The sequence below is a fragment of the Motacilla alba genome, chromosome Z (assembly GCF_015832195.1).
Source record: "Motacilla alba alba isolate MOTALB_02 chromosome Z, Motacilla_alba_V1.0_pri, whole genome shotgun sequence".
NCBI classification, from domain to species: Eukaryota; Metazoa; Chordata; class Aves; order Passeriformes; family Motacillidae; genus Motacilla; species Motacilla alba.
Genome location: NC_052046.1, coordinates 16,628,427 through 16,645,826, shown reverse-complemented (window position 1 = coordinate 16,645,826; position 17,400 = coordinate 16,628,427). Strand labels below are relative to the sequence as shown.

At 36.3% G+C, this 17,400-nt stretch overlaps 1 protein-coding gene across 8 annotated transcripts in view; it reads left to right on the top strand.

Annotated features, from left to right (window-relative positions):
- The window catches only part of ARL15 (ADP ribosylation factor like GTPase 15), a 226,551-nt gene that overhangs the window by 115,048 nt on the left and 94,103 nt on the right, over positions 1 to 17,400 (top strand). Inside the window, exon 6 of one of the 8 annotated variants that reach the window (XM_038125732.1) lies at positions 6,506 to 8,985. The exons of the other annotated variants lie outside the window; for them this stretch is intronic. Coding sequence (XP_037981660.1) covers positions 6,506 to 6,544 — 39 coding nt within the window. The 3' untranslated portion in view covers positions 6,545 to 8,985. Of the gene's footprint in view, positions 1 to 6,505; positions 8,986 to 17,400 lie in introns of those variants that run through there. 8 annotated transcript variants of the gene reach the window in all.

The following is a 17,400-nucleotide window of genomic DNA, read 5'->3' as shown; positions in this document are numbered from 1 at the left end:
TCTTGCTTGTCTTTGCAGACTCGAGGTTTTCATCTAAAGTTTAAGAGGCAAATAACAGGGGAAAAGAGATGAAGAGGAGAAAAGCAAACTATAGGCCTAGAAAATTCCTTTTCTTTCTTTTTTTCCCCCATGAAACTACTTCTTCAGAAAAAAAAAATATTGACAGACAGGGTGTGCCAGCTAATGTCACCAAGCATTGAGTGGAAAGAAGAATACTAAAAAGCAGAAAATTAGAGCTGTGCTTGCCTGTTACCTCCCCAAAAGAATTGAAATTGCCAGCGTTTGGGACTCCTTGTCAGAGGCTGAGATCCTCACCTGTCTGGTGCTCTGCAAATCGGCTCTGGTGACCATCATCCCTCAGAAATGTGTGTCTGAGAGCAATTAGAGTTTTACCAAAGAATACTGAAAAAAAAAATTAAGTACATGTATGTCATGTAGTTTCTGAATTCTTTAAAGATAGAAACAAAGGCCACCACAGAAGCAAATTAAAGCCCCTGGGAGCTGACATGGTTATTGAAAGCTTTAACAGAGCTGCCCTGCCATAGAAACCTGCTTTCCTATTGTCATTCATTTTAGTCTCTGAAAAGAAATTTATGATCAAAGTTTTGTTTGAGCACAATGTAAGCACTCAGATTAGATTTTGGCAAAGTTAGACGGCGATTTAGATATTTTATTTTAATTTTTTTTCCTTTTTTTGGCACTTGTCTCCTAGTGAGAAAAATGTTTTGCACTTAAAATGTTTTACCCTTAAAAAAAAAGAGTATCTGTTTACAATGTTTTCTTGAATTACATTAGATCTGTGTTTCCTGTTTTATATCTCCTACTACTGTTTCAGGGTAACTCTAATCTAGAGCACCTTTTGTGGGTGATGTAAATGAAAATGCATAAGTTAAATAAAACCTATGTATACTTAAAATATTTTTACTCTTATGTTGCTTCTATATGTAAAGCTTCCACCTTGAGGATTCTCCAGCAAATGCCTGCTGTCCAATTTTTCATTTGTTATTGGCAGAAAGAGGTTTTATTTTTAACAGAATGCCATAATATAATGCTTTATGAGCAAAATAGCTAGTGATCTATTGTTTTGTTGGATAACTAATAAAGTTTGCTTTTATCTGAGGGAGTCTTTTGAGGGAAGGAAGTTAAGATGAGGATTAATCATAGTAGGAAAAGTCATTGCAATCACTAAGATGTATGAAATATAGGTCCATTTCTTTGTATTTGCTGTTGACTTGCTGTGTATGACTTTATGGGAATAGGTTATTTCTGTTCTCCAGCTTATGTCCATATAGAAGAGTCTTGTAAGTGCTCTAAATGATAATGAAGATACGAAGTTTTGAGTGTCTTGGAAATTCAAGTACAAGGAGAAGGAGCATTAATTTCTGTGGCAGATGTGACAGATGAAGTTTCTTCTCCACAGAAAAAAAAGCTCTAAAAGATTGTGACAGTGAAATGGGTTATTTGTATTGATAAGAGGTAATTTAAAACAGGGATCAAGAAAAATCTGAATGTATACATTTCCCTTAACATACAGTCACTCTGGTATAAGCTAAAATTATGAAGTAGCTTTAGAAATGCTGTCTCATGATGTCATCAAAGCAACAAGCACAGTCAGCCAATTTGAGTCTTCTGTCTTGAGTGCCCATGGGAAGTAGGAGTGTTAACTTAGTCCTGCATGTGAGGTTTGTAAAAAGAATGCACTAGAAGCTAAATAATGGATTTAGAAGTCTGCCTTTAAGATTGTGTTGAAAGAAATAAATCACAATAGAGGTTCCCCCTCTGCTGGTAGAGAGTTCAATATTCAAGACATTGCAGTGTCAATTCATAGACACAGGTCAATTCATTTGAGTTTGAACATATGTATGCAAAGAAAGAGCTGCTGTTACACAGGATAAACTATTGCCAATCTGCTAAAAGAATTTTTAAAGTGAAATATAGTACAACTGAAGTTATCAAGTTCCATGTCCATTTATTTCAGCTGGCATGTAAGTAATTTATGTCAAGTGCCCAATAGGGAGTGTAAACTATTGTGTTGTCAGTACCTAACCAGTGGCTGTTCAGCTTGGTATTTACCCATTTCAGTGCTGTTCAAGATTTTTGTCCTAGTAAACAAACATTTTTCATTTATTCTTTTTAAGAGATTTTCAATTTGATTTAATTAATCATCTGCTTAAAATATTACCCTATGCATACTTGTCAGGAGAATTTCTCAACTCCTTCTGTGGTGGGAAGTGCCTGTGCCAAATTTTGCATATTTTCTTTGAGTACTTGTGAAGAAGAGTGAAAATTTTCGAGGTACTGGAAACAAGAGAAATAGATTATGTATGGTGAGTAGCAGGTACTGTTATCCACTAGAACGTGAATTAGCAGCAAAGTACAAGTGAAAAGACAAACAAAAATCCATCTAATTTAAACTCTCATGGGTGAATTCATGCTGTCTGTCTAGTGTGTTTGTCCCGAGGCTGGTATGAAAACTGTTTTCTCAGTAACCCCAACAGTGCAGTATCTTTTCCTCTGCCACAGGCATGGTTGCCTATCAGGAAGGCAGATAATTCTACTGTCTTTTTACTGTTTTTTTCCAGCTTCTCTTTCTTGTGTTTGGCTAGGTGAAAACTCACTCAAAGCTTCAGATATGGTGTTCAGCAAGATGGAGAATCAGTTAATTCTTTAAAATTTTAAATGTTGTAGCTACTTGTTTACCTCTGTGTTTGTGTGAAATAAAATGTAAATGGTTACTACTTCTGTAGAAAATATGCCAAGGTATCAGGTTGTGAAATATATAATGATTTTTTTGTATTTTGGTATAACAAATATGAATACAATTTTGAGTAAGTATTTGGAATAAATGTTATGACCTGTCTCAAGAAATTTCTTGTGAATGTAATTAAGGCTCTATTACGACTGTAAATCAAAACCTTTATATTTTTCATGTATTCATATATTAATATGAATATAAAAGTTACATTATTTACACAGGCTTAATGTTGTCTCTCCATACATCTAGATAGTGTAAGCAAGACAGAATGAGGTTTTATTCCCTTCAGAGATGAAAATCATAAGAAGACCATGGATGATGACCATACTATGATCATTGAGTGGAATTTCTGATACCAAAGAAACAGCACCATCAGACTAAGGGGTGTTCACCTCCTTTTAAGCAATGAGTAGTCTTGAAATTCTTACAACTTGTTTTTGTAGGTTTTTGTACATTAAAAATGGTAGGCAGTGGTAATACTTGTTCCCCTTCTCCCTTTGTTTAGTATAAGCTGAATGATTTTAATGTGTAAGAAAGCAACTAGGCTTTTTGCCACAAAATTTGATTTTGATTTTCATATTTTTAAGATACTTATGGATTTATAAAGGCCTTTTTGATCAATCTTTCTGTTCTTTTGAGGAAAACTTGCTCTGGCTTTTTGATAATTTTTTTGTTTGCAACTATTGCTTTCTGTGGCAAATATAAATCCATATCAATTGCACTTAACTTTTTTGGTTACTTATCTTAGGTTGGAATTAAGAACAAGCATGACTTCTCAACCTTCAGTTTTATGCTTGCCTTCCAGTATGGTGCAAGTTCTCCCTACTGCTAAATCTATTACTTAGTTTTGAGTAATATAGTTAGATATGAGTAAATTTTATCATTACACTATCACCAAAAATAATCAGTTATTGTACAGACAAGGTCATAATTGAAACTTTTTAGATAGCTTCATATTATTTCATTTTCTTTGAACTTAGCAAAATTTCATCTAAGTTTTGAGGCTCGGTATTCAGAACTTGATTATATACCCACTTTATATATTAAATACTAATATAAACCGGTGAAGGGTAGAGTTGATTTGAAAATAAATTTGGCTACTCCAGTAAGCATGGTAAGTTAAAAATTTTCCCTGTTTATACAGCCTTTGGCAATTTATGCAATGTGTTTTGTCACCTGTTTTGCTGTCTCGTGAAGAGCTGGAACTTTTATGAAGAAATAGAAAATATGACTTTGAATCCTTGACGTCTTTAAATAAATGCACATATTGATAGTGACAGATTGCTAAACTTGGCGTTAGACACTTACTTGTGTTTCTTGCCAAAAGTAATCCAGATGTGCATAATTTATCCGCCTGCCATATGTGCACTGACATGTCTTTCTATAATCAACTCTCTGTTGAGTATTGTTAAACAGTTAAATGTTCTTTATCAACTATCTTTTTGAATAATGCTAATAACTCCTTTAAGGAGATAAGAAGCAGCAAGACCATAAAACCAGATTTCTTATACTGAAGAAGACAGTTTGGTTTTTGATTGTCCAAAAAAGGATGCAGTTTAAGGAAAAAACTGTTGATAAAAGGAGCATATTTAAAGTCCATCTTAGGTGATGTTATACAACTAAGGTGGATGCATATTTTATGTAATCTCATTATGATGGGACAGATCTTTGTTGTGACTGTGTAAAGGAAGTTGCTATGGAATAACAACATTAATTAATAAGGATTTTTTTTGTATGAGGTGCTTGTTGAAAGGAGAAAATGAACTTAACTTGACAAACAGTAACCAAGCATGTCCTGGCATTAAGTTCAGAAAGATTTGTAGGAGGACACTTGTGTCATTTAGAGTATTTCATTATATCGTCAGAGGAAGCAACTCCCATTTTATGGTGTGTTTTGCAATGTGTGTTTGTTCTTCATCTGTCTTCAGAAAGTTACTTATTGATTAGTAGAGGTGCATGACCCAAGTGGAAAAATTCCTGTGTAAAAAGAGTTTCTGTCCAATGAGTTTTCTACCCCAAAATTCTGTTTGCCAAGAGAATTCTTTTTGACTCATAGAAATAATCCCCCTTTGTTTCCTATAAGCTTATCCTTTCACCTCATTGACATAATGTTATCAGAATATTAACATGGATAATCTCACATTCATCAGTCTCTGAGTCAGATCCCAGTACTCACTTCGGAGGTCTATAGGAAGGTATATGGTGGTCATGTAGAGCAAAATTCACAGTGTGTCATGGTTCTGAGTTTTCCCTGAGGAGAAGGGTGTCTGGCACTGTCTGATGTTCCTGTGCATACAGGTAAGTATTTATCCCTACAGTTATATAGATATCTATCTGTTGTACATAGGCCTGTCTTTGTAGCTATCTGCTTTGGTTTTTTGAACTCCCCCCCAGCAGTTGCATAACTTGTGGCATGATTAGCTGCTCTTCTTCATCATCCTGGGAGGTCTCAGTCATGACCTTTCCAACTGCTGATCTCTGTCCTTAAGATGAGACTAGGTGTACATAAGCTGTTGAGAGCACCAACTGTGTGATTCTTATTTCCATAAGGTCATCCACATTTGAGCAGCTCATCTTGGTTTGTACTAAGAAGAAGCAGAATGCCTACATAATGTCCTGAAATTGGGTTGTCATGCTAGGCAGGTAATAATGCAGGTATATAAGACCATCCTTTTAGAGGGCATCTTTGCTGAAATGGTCAGAAGACACTCCCTAGTTTGTGGGAGCATGCTTCTTGTTTGTAAACTTTGCTGTTTAGATTTCAGCTTAACTCTGACCAATTCACATGGTCTAAAGTGAAATACTGATGCAGTGCTCCGAGGTGTTACACTGCTGAAGTTCTCAAAGATACGGGCTGTGTGGATTTGTTGTGGAAGAGTACTGCCATGCAAATGCCAGCAATAAGCAGGAAGGTTGGGAAGCTTCTTCAGCCAAGTTTGTTGGGTGTTGGTTAATATTTCGAAATCATCTGAAGTTACTAGGGCCTTACATAAGTTGATCATAGATTAACATTGATCCATTGCTGCTTGAAACCCTGTGCTCGTTATACTGTGCTATAGCTACTCTGTTAGAAACTGTCCTTTCAAAAAAACAAGTCAAAATCTGAAATCAAAGCTGCATGGCGTGTTCTTAGCTGCTTCTGAGAATTGATCATCATATTGAGCTTTTTTCTATAGAATGCAATTTGTCACCGATTTTTTCAGTTATTTAATGTTTTTAAGGTAATGTAATGTCTGATGAAAGACTAGTAGCATGCAAAATATGGGGAAGCACATTTTCTGAAGATATTGTCAGTGTTTCTTATGAAGGCGCAGCTTCTTGCACTTGAGAAATACTGTGGAATCTATGGATCCTATTGCAAACCAGCAGTTTGCACCTGTGATTCCTTGCAATGTGAGCTTTCTTCAAAAGTGTAAATGACATGTTTTGAAATTTAAATACTTTGGGATTGAGAAGCTATTGATGCTTTATTCTCTTATTTATTCTTGGTGTTTTGTCGTTTGTTACAATATTTAGCAAAATGCTGTGAAATTCATGCATGCATACATACAGCCATTAAAAATAAACAAAACAAAAAGCAAAACCTAAAACCTCATACATTACCAAAAAAATTGTAATTTTTGATATTCCTTCAGGTAACATATATCAGGGATTAATTCACTCCTTTATTAATGTGCATTCATTGTAGTGCTTTACCTCAGTTTTATAATTCTTTCCTAAAATATACTCTTTGTTATTTGATCACTTCAGATTGAAGAGAACTACTTCTTTATAAAAACTTCCAGGTGAGAAAATACTTGAATTTTTTTCAGAAAATGCTATTGTGAATTCTCAGATATGTATTGATACTTGCACTTATGAAATACTGTGATATTTTCCATTGTTTGTATCTTAGCTAGTTTTCTAAACTTCTGAGAACCCTTTAGCCCCCACAAGCCACAGACATATGTCTTATATGAAAAAAATCTCTTCTGTTCTGATTAGTTATGTCCTGAATATGATAGAGCTGTCATTGTTTTCCAAGGAATTATGTTCTGGAGTCTTAATTATTAATTTTCTTTCTTAAGCTTGTTCTGTCTTAATTCTGTGAGCCAGAAACTCTTTTGAAAAAAGAAGCAATTTAATAAAAAAATGTTACTGCAGTATTACTTTACATGACCATCTGAAAACTAATAGTTGCAGCATTTTGAAATGCTTATCACTGATCATTTTGTCAGTATTGGTGACATCCTGGCCACTTTTAATGTGATGGTTTTATCAGTTGTGATATTTTTGGGGAGTCCAGGGTGGAAAGGGGGAACATAGAGGGAGAGGAATGATAATTCAAAATTATTCTGAGAGAGTGTGTGTGTGTGTGTTTACAGACATCTTCCAGACAGTGCTGCAGTGAATATTTTCTGAAATAGTGTACATCTGTGCACTGTAGTTCTGCTGCCCAGCAGCATTTAGTCAGTTTAGTTTGTCTTCAGTTACATTTACCCAAAGACTAATTAAAAGTTCTAGAAAAGTGGGTTTGGCCCATGAAGAGCTAGCCTGACAACTGAACTCTCTCATTACATTTCCACCTATCTGTCTTGCTAAAGTAGACAAGACTCTGGATTGACTATAGTTGGAAAGGTTAGTTGAAAAGATTAAAGGTGACTTGTAAATGGAAAATGGCAACTTTGCACTTTTGAATTCTAAACACATCTGGTCTAGTGTTCTTCTTGCTGAGTGGTAGGTCTGCCAAGACTTGTTGCAGACTTTGTAGAGCAGTAATAATAAACCTGTTCAGAGGTTTAAAAGAACTTGGCATGCCATATGACAGGTTCTCGACTAGTTTGTCAGGAGCCAAGTGTACTGTAATAGACACTTTTAAAATTGTTGTCTTACACGAAAACTAGAGATGTCTGCATTTTCTCCTTCTTTCCCCTCTTCCCCCGAACTACAAAAGGCAGATGAATTTATTAAAAAACTTCTTTAGTGCATGTTATTGAGCTGTGAAAGAGACCAATAGATAAACATTATTGTAAGTTTGCAGATGCAGTCTCATTTATGCCTGTAGGCAAGATAAATTTATCTGCTTGTGTTAGGGGAGCTTTAATCAGATAATCTGTTATTGCAAGCAGTTTAGATCATGAAGTGAGTAGTTTTTCAACAGGCCTTTACAGTGTGTGTAGACTTTGCTGGTCCTGTTCTTCATCATGAGAAATATAAAACGCAGTCAGGTGTAAGGAAACTAAGTAGTGTACTTTTCACTCTTGCCTTCAATAAAGAATATGTAACTGCAGAAATATACAATATTTCTAGAGGATTATACAGCCCATAAAATATCGTTCATTATATTACAGAGAAAACAACAGATGTTTGAATAACAGCATTCTTCTAAAAGAGGAGGAAAATGGCAGGACAAGTAAAATATGTTCAAATAACATCATACAAAGTTTTGACCCTTCTTCCTAGAAGTAAAGGAGATTGAGATTATAATAGAGGATTAAGCCTGTAACATTCAGCATGAGTTTTCTTGTGCTGTGAAGATGTGTGCTTTTATGAAGAATGAGTTGTCTTACTGTGATGTGCAAGTCTGTGCTGGTCTTCATTTCTGTTTTTTTGCTAGTCTTACGGAACTTGCACTTTACACAAGAAAATCTGTGGTTTAGTATGTGGAAACCTTAATCCCTTTGACATCCTCTACTGCTATTCTGGAGAGGTTAGGCTTTTCTGAGAGCATCTTCATCTTATTCAGGATGAAACAAGAAGTGCAGGAATGTGTAATTGAGCAAAAAACTTCAGGCGAATCACTTCAGTCTAGCTGTGTCACTCATCTTGGTTTTAGTCTTCTTTCCTCTTTGTGTGATGGAGAGGTCCCTAAAGAGGGGATAGCTTAGAAGAAATCATGGAAATCCCAGACTTTATTTATCTCTCAGAATTAGTCTTTTTAAAATTGTATTTTATTTTATTTTTTTAATTTGCAAATTATTTATGTATTGTGTACAATAGATTTACCATCCTTAATTTTCCCAAAATTTTCAAATCCTATTGCTTTCAACATAGCAGTGTCTCCTCAAAAGTGCCAAAAAAGTTTTTTGCAAGTGTTTGTTGTTGTTGTTTCAGTTGTTGCGGGGATTTGGGTGTTGGTAGGTTAATTGCTGGGTTGGTTGCTTTCAATTCTTTTAAGCCACCAAAACTCCACTAGTGACAGGAAAAATCACATTTTTGTGCCAATACTGACTGTTTAACATTATAGCATCCTGAAGAAAGCTATGTTCCAGCTTTATATAAATCAGAGACAAGACATGTGTGGAAAGAGAGAGGAACTTGAGAAGCACAGGAGATTTTAGAGGATTAAGAGAAAACTTGGGGACTGATCGCCTAATCTGCTCCACCCAGATAATATGAAAGGGAAAACAGGAGTACTCTCAGTAGGAATACTAATCTATAATAATTTCAATTAAGGGCAAAACTATTCATGTGTCTCTTCTCAGAGATTTAAAATGATTTGGTAATCTGTAGTAATTATTTTATTTTAATACAGAAAAAAAAAATTCCATTACCCATTTTCTTTTGATCACCTAGAAAAATATTCAGGAATATGAAAAATACCAAAATAGTTTGGAAAATAAAGACTGGTTAACAGGCCTCTATTCTTCCATCTCTTTATCCCCCAAACCTCCTGAATCTTCCTTCTCTCAGTAAAATGTAGACTACTGTAAACTTTGAGCAAATTGAGCAAGATTTTGCACTCAGGCAGAAATGGCAGACATGAACAGTGGAAGCTGAACTATGAGTTTGACTTGTGAATGTAATCTGATTAATTTGAGAAGTTTTTAGAATAAGGTTAAAGATATCTTTCAATATGAATTTTGCTTGAAATTTAGTAGTATTAGCTTCTCTCAAAATCACTTGTAATGGAAATCTGTTCTTCTAAGAAAGTTTTTCATAAGCATACTTAAGGATTCTGAAAATGAAGCAAAATACACAAGTCTTTGGCTCGGGTTTTAAAACATAATAGGGGAAAAAGTTTTCTGAAGGGATCAGTCAATTGCGTTTATTGCAGTTGTGCAGCTGCTTGGCTGCTCTTCCGGTCTCTACCCAGTTCTGACGTAGAGAAGCAGCATCTCACTGGGTGTGAGAAAGCATCTCTGCTTAGGTTCCTTCAGGTTCCTTTCCCTTCCATAAGGATGGGTTACAGAAATGGACTGAGATTTTTGGGTCCAGTGATCAAAGCCCAGAGTAAATGCTCCAAGGAACTATAGTGAATTTAATTGCTGTTTTACCTGAACGAAAGGGGGGGGCGGGGGGGAAGGAAGTTGGAGGAATAAACAATCATCAAACCCCAACTTTTGTTCATTATATAATCGTAGAATTTTCTGAGTTGAAAGACATCCACAATAGTCATTGAAGTCCAGTTCCTGGCCCTGCACAAGGCAGTCCCAAGAAACACTTCATGTGCCTGAGAGCATTGTCTAAACACTTCTTGAACTCTGGCAGGCTTTGTGTTTTTAAAATAGTTTGGCTCTTGGCTCTGCTCTAGGAAGAATTCACAGAAAGGGTGATCATATGCTGGAATGGGCTGCCTAGGGGGGTGGTGGAGTCACTGTTCCTGGAAGTGTTTAAGGAAAGAATGGACATGGCACTTAATGCTGTGGTCTAGTTGACAAGGTAATGTTTGCTCTTAGGTTGGACCCGATGATCTCAGAGGGCTTTTCCAGCCTAATTGATTCTGTGATTCTGGCTTTCATTTGGTTTTATATGTATGATGGTAAATAGACAGGACACAGGATTTTTATGGTAGTGAAGGAACATGGCTGTTCTTTCCCTGGGTTCCTATATCCCTTCTTTACTCCATAAGCCTTCCTAGCATACTCATTGATTTTACTGTATTTTCTTTATTTGCAGAAGGAGTATTTTGCATTAAGTATGAACACCAAAGTAGTACTACTTTCCCAAGGAAAAAATCCACTTAGGTTCTAGTGTCTTTTTTTCTGGTTGTCTCCTTTTTTTAGAACCTGCTAGAGTGCTTTGGTGAATTTTGTGGAGATGCAGTGTGTCAGGACTTGGTTACCAAAGCAAATATGGAAATGTTCACATATGAATGTTTCCCAAGGTTTTTGAAGTAATAAACCTACAATTATAATCAATCATAATCTCAGGCCAACAGATCAAACTACTTTTAAAGATGTAGTTTCATGAGTTTTCCAAGTGGGAACAGGGATTGTGATTACCTGCAGGTGAGAAGGAATGCTCTTGGTTGTCCTAGCTGGCTCCACACAATATTCAACTCCTGCGCTAGTTGAGAAGCTGATGGGCAGTTTAGAGCTCAGTAAAATATATGTGTATTTGATCTTACTCCTTTCAGAAGCCATTGATATGCATTTATTGTAACTGGAGCCATCTCACCTTGTGTAGCCCTTCATTTGCTTAGATCTCTTTGATCCCTTTCTCAATCTGAAGCATGATCAATACTGTTTAATTTTTAATTTATATCTATATAGGAATATAAAAAGCATAATTAATATTTATCATTGTTATTGAAATAGGCATGTACATTAATATCAGCAGGAAAATAGTCTTGAGTTTATTGTTATCTATTCATTAAAAACTTACACAAGTGATTTTTGCACCCATGTCATGTTGCATAATAGTTGGTAAACTCAGCCTCATTACTTAAAGCAGTGGCTTTGTGGCATCTCAGTGGTTTACTGACGTATGAGAATTTCACTGGGCCCCACTTACAAGAGAACTTGATTTGGCATTTGTTATGCAGAATATGAGCCAATGATGTAAAGCTAAAACAACCAAAAGCACTCAGAAGTTTCCTGCAACCACCAGTTTTCAGTGTTCCACCAAAAAAATTAGGGTATTTTACAATCTTTAAGATCAAATAAGAAATACTGTGTAAAATCATCCAAAGATGAAGAGTATGTCTACACAGTGTTTTCCAGCTGCAGGAGGACTATGAGCAGACCAGGTGTCATGCAGCCATGTTGTTGTGGCACTGGGCTCAGGATGCCCTGGCACATAGAACACCACTCTAGGCGCTCCTTTCTTGGCTATACATGGTTAAAGCTCAGGCAAAGGAAGCTCAGGCCAGCCTTCAAGATAGACTTTGGATACATAAATAATGGTCATTGCAATGTACTAGTACAAAATATGTATAACAATTTAGGATTATATTTCTGTGCATATTCTAATGAAGCAAAATGAAGATCACAGTTATTTAGGCATGTCTTGGCTCAGCTGAAAGTTGGAGCCACTGTTTAAATTGATGTCATTACTTGATAAATACGGTGAAGAGACTTGTCTACTACTGGTCTCTGAGCCTGTAATTAATAGCGAACAGAAGGTTACACTGCATTCAAAGAAATGTTTTTCTAAGCTCAGAACTGGCAGATGAGTGTCTATCCTGCCACAGCACTGCAGCCACTTGTAAGGGGAAACTTCCATGGTCTGAATGCAAGGCTTGGTGCTGTGCATGCTATTGCTGTGCAGCACAGCTGCAGGGCAAAGGTGCATTTTACAAAGAGATTGAAGGGTGTGTGCAGTGTGAAAAGTTTATTATTTTATTATTTATTTCTCCAAGTGTCTTCTGAAGTTAAAAATGTAGCTGTTCAGGAAGCTTGGTCCTTCATATTGGAATGTTAAAAGGACACTGATAGGTTGGGATTTTTTATTACTGTTTTTCTTGGTACTTTTTTTGGAAGTTCTTGTCATAGCTAAAAACCCCAGTAATTCCTGTTTGTAAAGAGCTTTAATGTTACTTAGCTTTTTCTGGATTTAGCAGCCTTGACAACATTTGCACAGAGGCATCCAAAATCTGGAGATGCACATTTGGGGAAGAAAACAAGTGTTGTGTTACATTAATTGATCTAGTTTTCTGTCATAGAGCATCACTGCAAACATAGGTGCCTTGTGATGTGATGTGCAGACTGCAAATAGCTAATTGACTCTGATCTCTGTTAATTAGTGCAATTAAATCTTATAATGAAGCTTTGAAGAGGTCATCTGAATTAGATGAAAGCTGAGGCTTTACTCAGTGTCAGAGCCTTGATGTTAATTGTTGAGTCCTGTGACCCAGCAAAAGGAAGACTTGCTGATAATGTGGTCTTAATACAGGAACTTCTGTTGTTGAAGTATTTTAAAAATTGTGTGATTGTGTCACTACCTCTGTTTCACTATAGCTGTAATTCAGCACATGATGTAAAATAATTAGACCAAAACCTGAGGGCACCAAAAAAACCTGTATTATGCTCAAGACATAGTTTAAATTATGAAATTAGCTATTCTAATATAAAGAAAAAATGAAAACTTAGAATAGTGTATTTATAATAAAATAGCAGTTTCGAACACAGAAATGGATCTTCTGTGACTGAAAAAGCCCTTGACTTTCTTTTTTCCTCCCTGAAATTGGAGATAATCTCTAAAAATGTCACACACTAGACTGTTCATATTTCCATTTAATCAACCTAACCTTGTAGGTGTAGGGAGTAATACTTTGTAAGCTACAGTCTCATAGAGTTGTTATTTTTGATGCTGTATGATTTGTTCATTCTACAAAAATGCACTTACCTAGTTTTATAAATGACCTAAGTAACATTTAAAAATTGCTAGTTCAAGTGTCAGATTTCAATAATTAAAAAGACAAATGAAAAAAAAACCAAAACAAACCCCAGATCAGCCCTGGTGGGGCCTCAGCTGGAGTGCTGTGTCCAGTTCTGGACTACTCAGGATGTGAGAGACACAGAGGTCCTGGAGTGGGTCCAGCTTAGGACAATTAAAGCACTGGAATGTTTCTGTTGTGGGGAAAGGCTGGAGCTGGGCCTCTTCAGCCTCAAGTAGAGATGATTGAGAGGGCACCTCATCAGTGTCTGTCAGTGCCTGCAGGCAGGGGTCAGAGGAGGGACCGGGCTCTGCTCCATGGTGCTGAGCAATAGGACAAGAGACAATGGGCAGAAACCGATGAACAGAAAATTCCACCTGAACATGAGGAAGAAATGCTCTGCTTCGTGGGTGACCAGGCACTGGAACAGATTGTCCAGAGAGGTTGTGGAGTGTCCCTCCCTGGAGATATTCAGGGAATGGTTGCAACTGGTTACAGTCCTGTACTGTGTGCTCCAGAATGGCCCTGCTGGTTCAGGGAGGTTGGGCCAGATCACTGTGGGCCCGTCCAACCTGACCGATTCTTTGAGAACAGAAACTCTTAATCTCAAAGAGATGTTTTGATGGGAGATATTTTTAGACTTTGATATATTTAAAAGATATAGGTATTTCCCAGAGTACAACCTAATAAAGACTGATTGTTATGTGAACAGAAGATTTTAGGTCATCCTTTCTGGAAATTCCTGATTATAATGCTTGCTCTCTGAGACCTAGTAAGTTGAAATCAAAATTTGTTATGAATCTAGTTGTGCCTTCTTTTTAGGGACTTAACTAGTGCATGCTAGACACCAAAAGATTAGGCTTATAGCTCTGAGTTAAACACTTTTTGATAGTGTCTGTCTGATCAGGCTTGTTACGTTCTTTCACTCAGGCTGACTTTGTTAAATTAGAGATGGCCTTGTGAGATATGCCTGTAGTTTCAGGATTCTTTTTCCAGAATTTTATGTTCTCTGCAGATGTGAAATGAAAAAAGTTATTTCAGAAGAGTTAGAATTGAGAGCAATTTTAGAAGACTGGTTTTTAGACAGCATTTATATTTAAAACTGCTTAGAGAATTGCCACAATGTAATTTATGAAGTTGCTTTAGAGAGTAAAAATTATCTTTCAGCCTAAGTTCCCAATGTATTGATGGTGGCTTAAAGGACCAATTGTTACCTGTGGAAATTATCTTAATTTCCATGTACAATAAAAGATGTTTGCACATCTTGTTTGTTTGGGCTTTGGAATTGTGCTGTAAAATCAGTGCATGTTTCAAGGACACTTGAATACATAGACATTGTTTTGTTTGTCTTACTCAGAAAATGTGGGTTTATTTTCAACATAACAATATAAAATTAGTCTTTATAGCAATAGCTAAAGTATATATGTATGTATTTATTTTGATTAGTACTAGGAGGCAGCACTCATTAAGGTGACTAGCTAGAAAAACACTTGCGTGGAATAATTGTAGCTAAGTGTTGTTGATTAAAATGAATTTTGCACATGTATAATTTCTGTCAGTTCTTACAGATAAGAATTTTTAGTTGTTAAAAAAAGCCAGAGATTTTTATCTTCCGAGCCTGCAAAATTTGCTAGAGAAAACTGAGTTGATGTAAGTTAATTAAGCTACTTTGTGTAAAATAGAATATAACCAATGACAAAAGAGAGATCTGCCAAAGATTCCACAGTGGTGGAATTTCCTACTATAGTGGAGAATGTTGTACAGTGCAGATATGTGGAAACTCCTGTTTTAATTTGCTGTGTCATGAAATGTACTTTAATATAAATACCATAGGCTTAAGGAATTTCATAGAATATGGCCCAAGTAGCATACCGGAACTGTTTATAGAAGGACAGAGAAACATGCCCAACAAAAATGCAGTTTTGTGAAATGCATTGTTTATGTGACTCAGCCACAGCTGGGAGGGTTTCCTTTTCCTTTTCTACTATGATGTGAGATGCATTCTTCACTGAGCCTGTGGCTTCATCAGATCTTTAGAACTTGCAGTGTGAAGGTCATGATTATTTCCTAACTGTTCCTGGATAGTGAATCAGTTATCATTGGTCTCCATCTTGTTCCTAAGACCTGATTGCCAGACTGAGGAAGCAAGTTGGGATAGGACAAGTCCCTCAAAGTAGCGTAACCATGTTATCTGATGTGGGAGTGTAAAGTAACCCTGGTAAATTAGGTAGCTATGTAGTTTATGAACACAGGTGTAGGGTTGTTTCTTTGCCTGTCTGCATTGTGTGTATGGAACTTTTTAACCAGATGCCATCCTCAGAGATAAAAACAGCTGCCTTCTCACTGCAGTAACAAAGTAGCATCTGTTTCCTCTGCTTTGGGCTCCAATTTTGCCTGTTTCTAATTAAAATTATGTTGGACTATTTCCCCTTTACCAGCTGAAGATGGGTTGCAGTTTTTCTCTGTAGCTGTAGACTGGACCAGGGACATTTTGAATTTATTTGGCTATGTGCACAGTAAAAGTTTTACAGAAAAATGTCCTGATTAACTTAAAGCCAAAACTACTGAGCTAATTTCTGGACACTGTTTGGTAGTCAGTGTTCCAAGGATCATCCCTAAAGACCATTTCTGTGAGGCCACTCTGTTTTGCAGACTAAGGGAGTATACCACCCTAGACGCATGTCATTTTGTACCAATTGGCCTCAGTCCCCTGGAAGTTACTCATGGACGTGTTTAATTTACAGTTACAGATGTTTCTGAAAGGTTTGTTGTATATGACCTATTTTGGCTAAATATATATTGTGTGGTACCATTCCATGCTGGGTGACAGTGAACAGGTAGTCAGTAGTGACTTCGTTTGGTTATGCAACAAACACCTTCTTGGGGAACAGGGGGAACTGCTCACATGTGCTGAATTATGTAGCCAGCAGCACATATAGGGTGCTGTGCTTCTAACATGCACGACTTTTGCACAAATGCTGTTGCCCTTTCAACTCTCTGCTAATATCTTGCAGATGTGTGTAAAATATGTGAAGCTAATAATTTCATTTTTTTGCTCTTTAGGAAGTCACAGTTTCTATTGGTGCATTTTCATTTGCTCATTTTAGTTGAAGTTTTCTCTCTTTGATTCTCATGCAAGTAACAGAATCATGCATCCCAATTCAGAAGAACATACCTATTTCCAAGACCCTGTCATACAAGTATTAGATTTTAATTAAACTGTGAATGATCCGTTTCAAATACATTGGACTTTAAGTATAAAAACTGTTTTTAAAACTCTTGAAGATAATTTATTTTAAAATATTGACCTTATCACCATTCTAAACAGCTTCAAAACATATAAGAGTAAATGTGTGTAGACATTGCTGTCTTGTTTCTTATGTATAGGAATACAAGTAGCAGTAGGGCTTGAGGTCCTCTGTTCTTTTGCATGAGAACTAGGGTTCTGTCCAACTACTCTCACTGCCTTGGCTATGAAATATATGGTTGGCTTGGACTCTAAAAGCTAAATAGAACTATTGTGAGTAAATTGGTCTTTCTGGAAGTTTTATGTAAGCAAGAGTTAAGTCTTTAGTGTAATATACATCAGTTAAAAGTAAAGAGGCTTTGATTTCAACACTAGACACTGCCTTAAGGCAGAAGAAATTACACTGTCATACAGAGGATATGTAGCTATTGCTTTTTTGGTATTTGATTTCTTCTTTGTCATATAGTTGAAAGCTGTCCAGGAGATGAAGAAGTGTAAGCTGACAAGGGAAGAAAATGACCAGCTTCTGGAGGATATAGGAGTGAGGAGTAGAGTATATATGTAAGAGTTGTTTGTACTACTTTGTACTACTGCAGCTTTTTTTCAATCTGTTATTCTGTATCTGTAATTCTCAGAGAAAGTATTGGCTCCCAAGGATAAAATGCTTCAAAAATTGCCAAGTAGCAAAGACTTAAAAGGGTTAAATGCTGATTAAATACTTAAGTAATCATTCATGAAGTTGGTTATCATCTGACTGATAGTAGTGCACTTTGCCATGATACAAAGATGTATTTTAATAACAGGTATGGCTTTTAATAC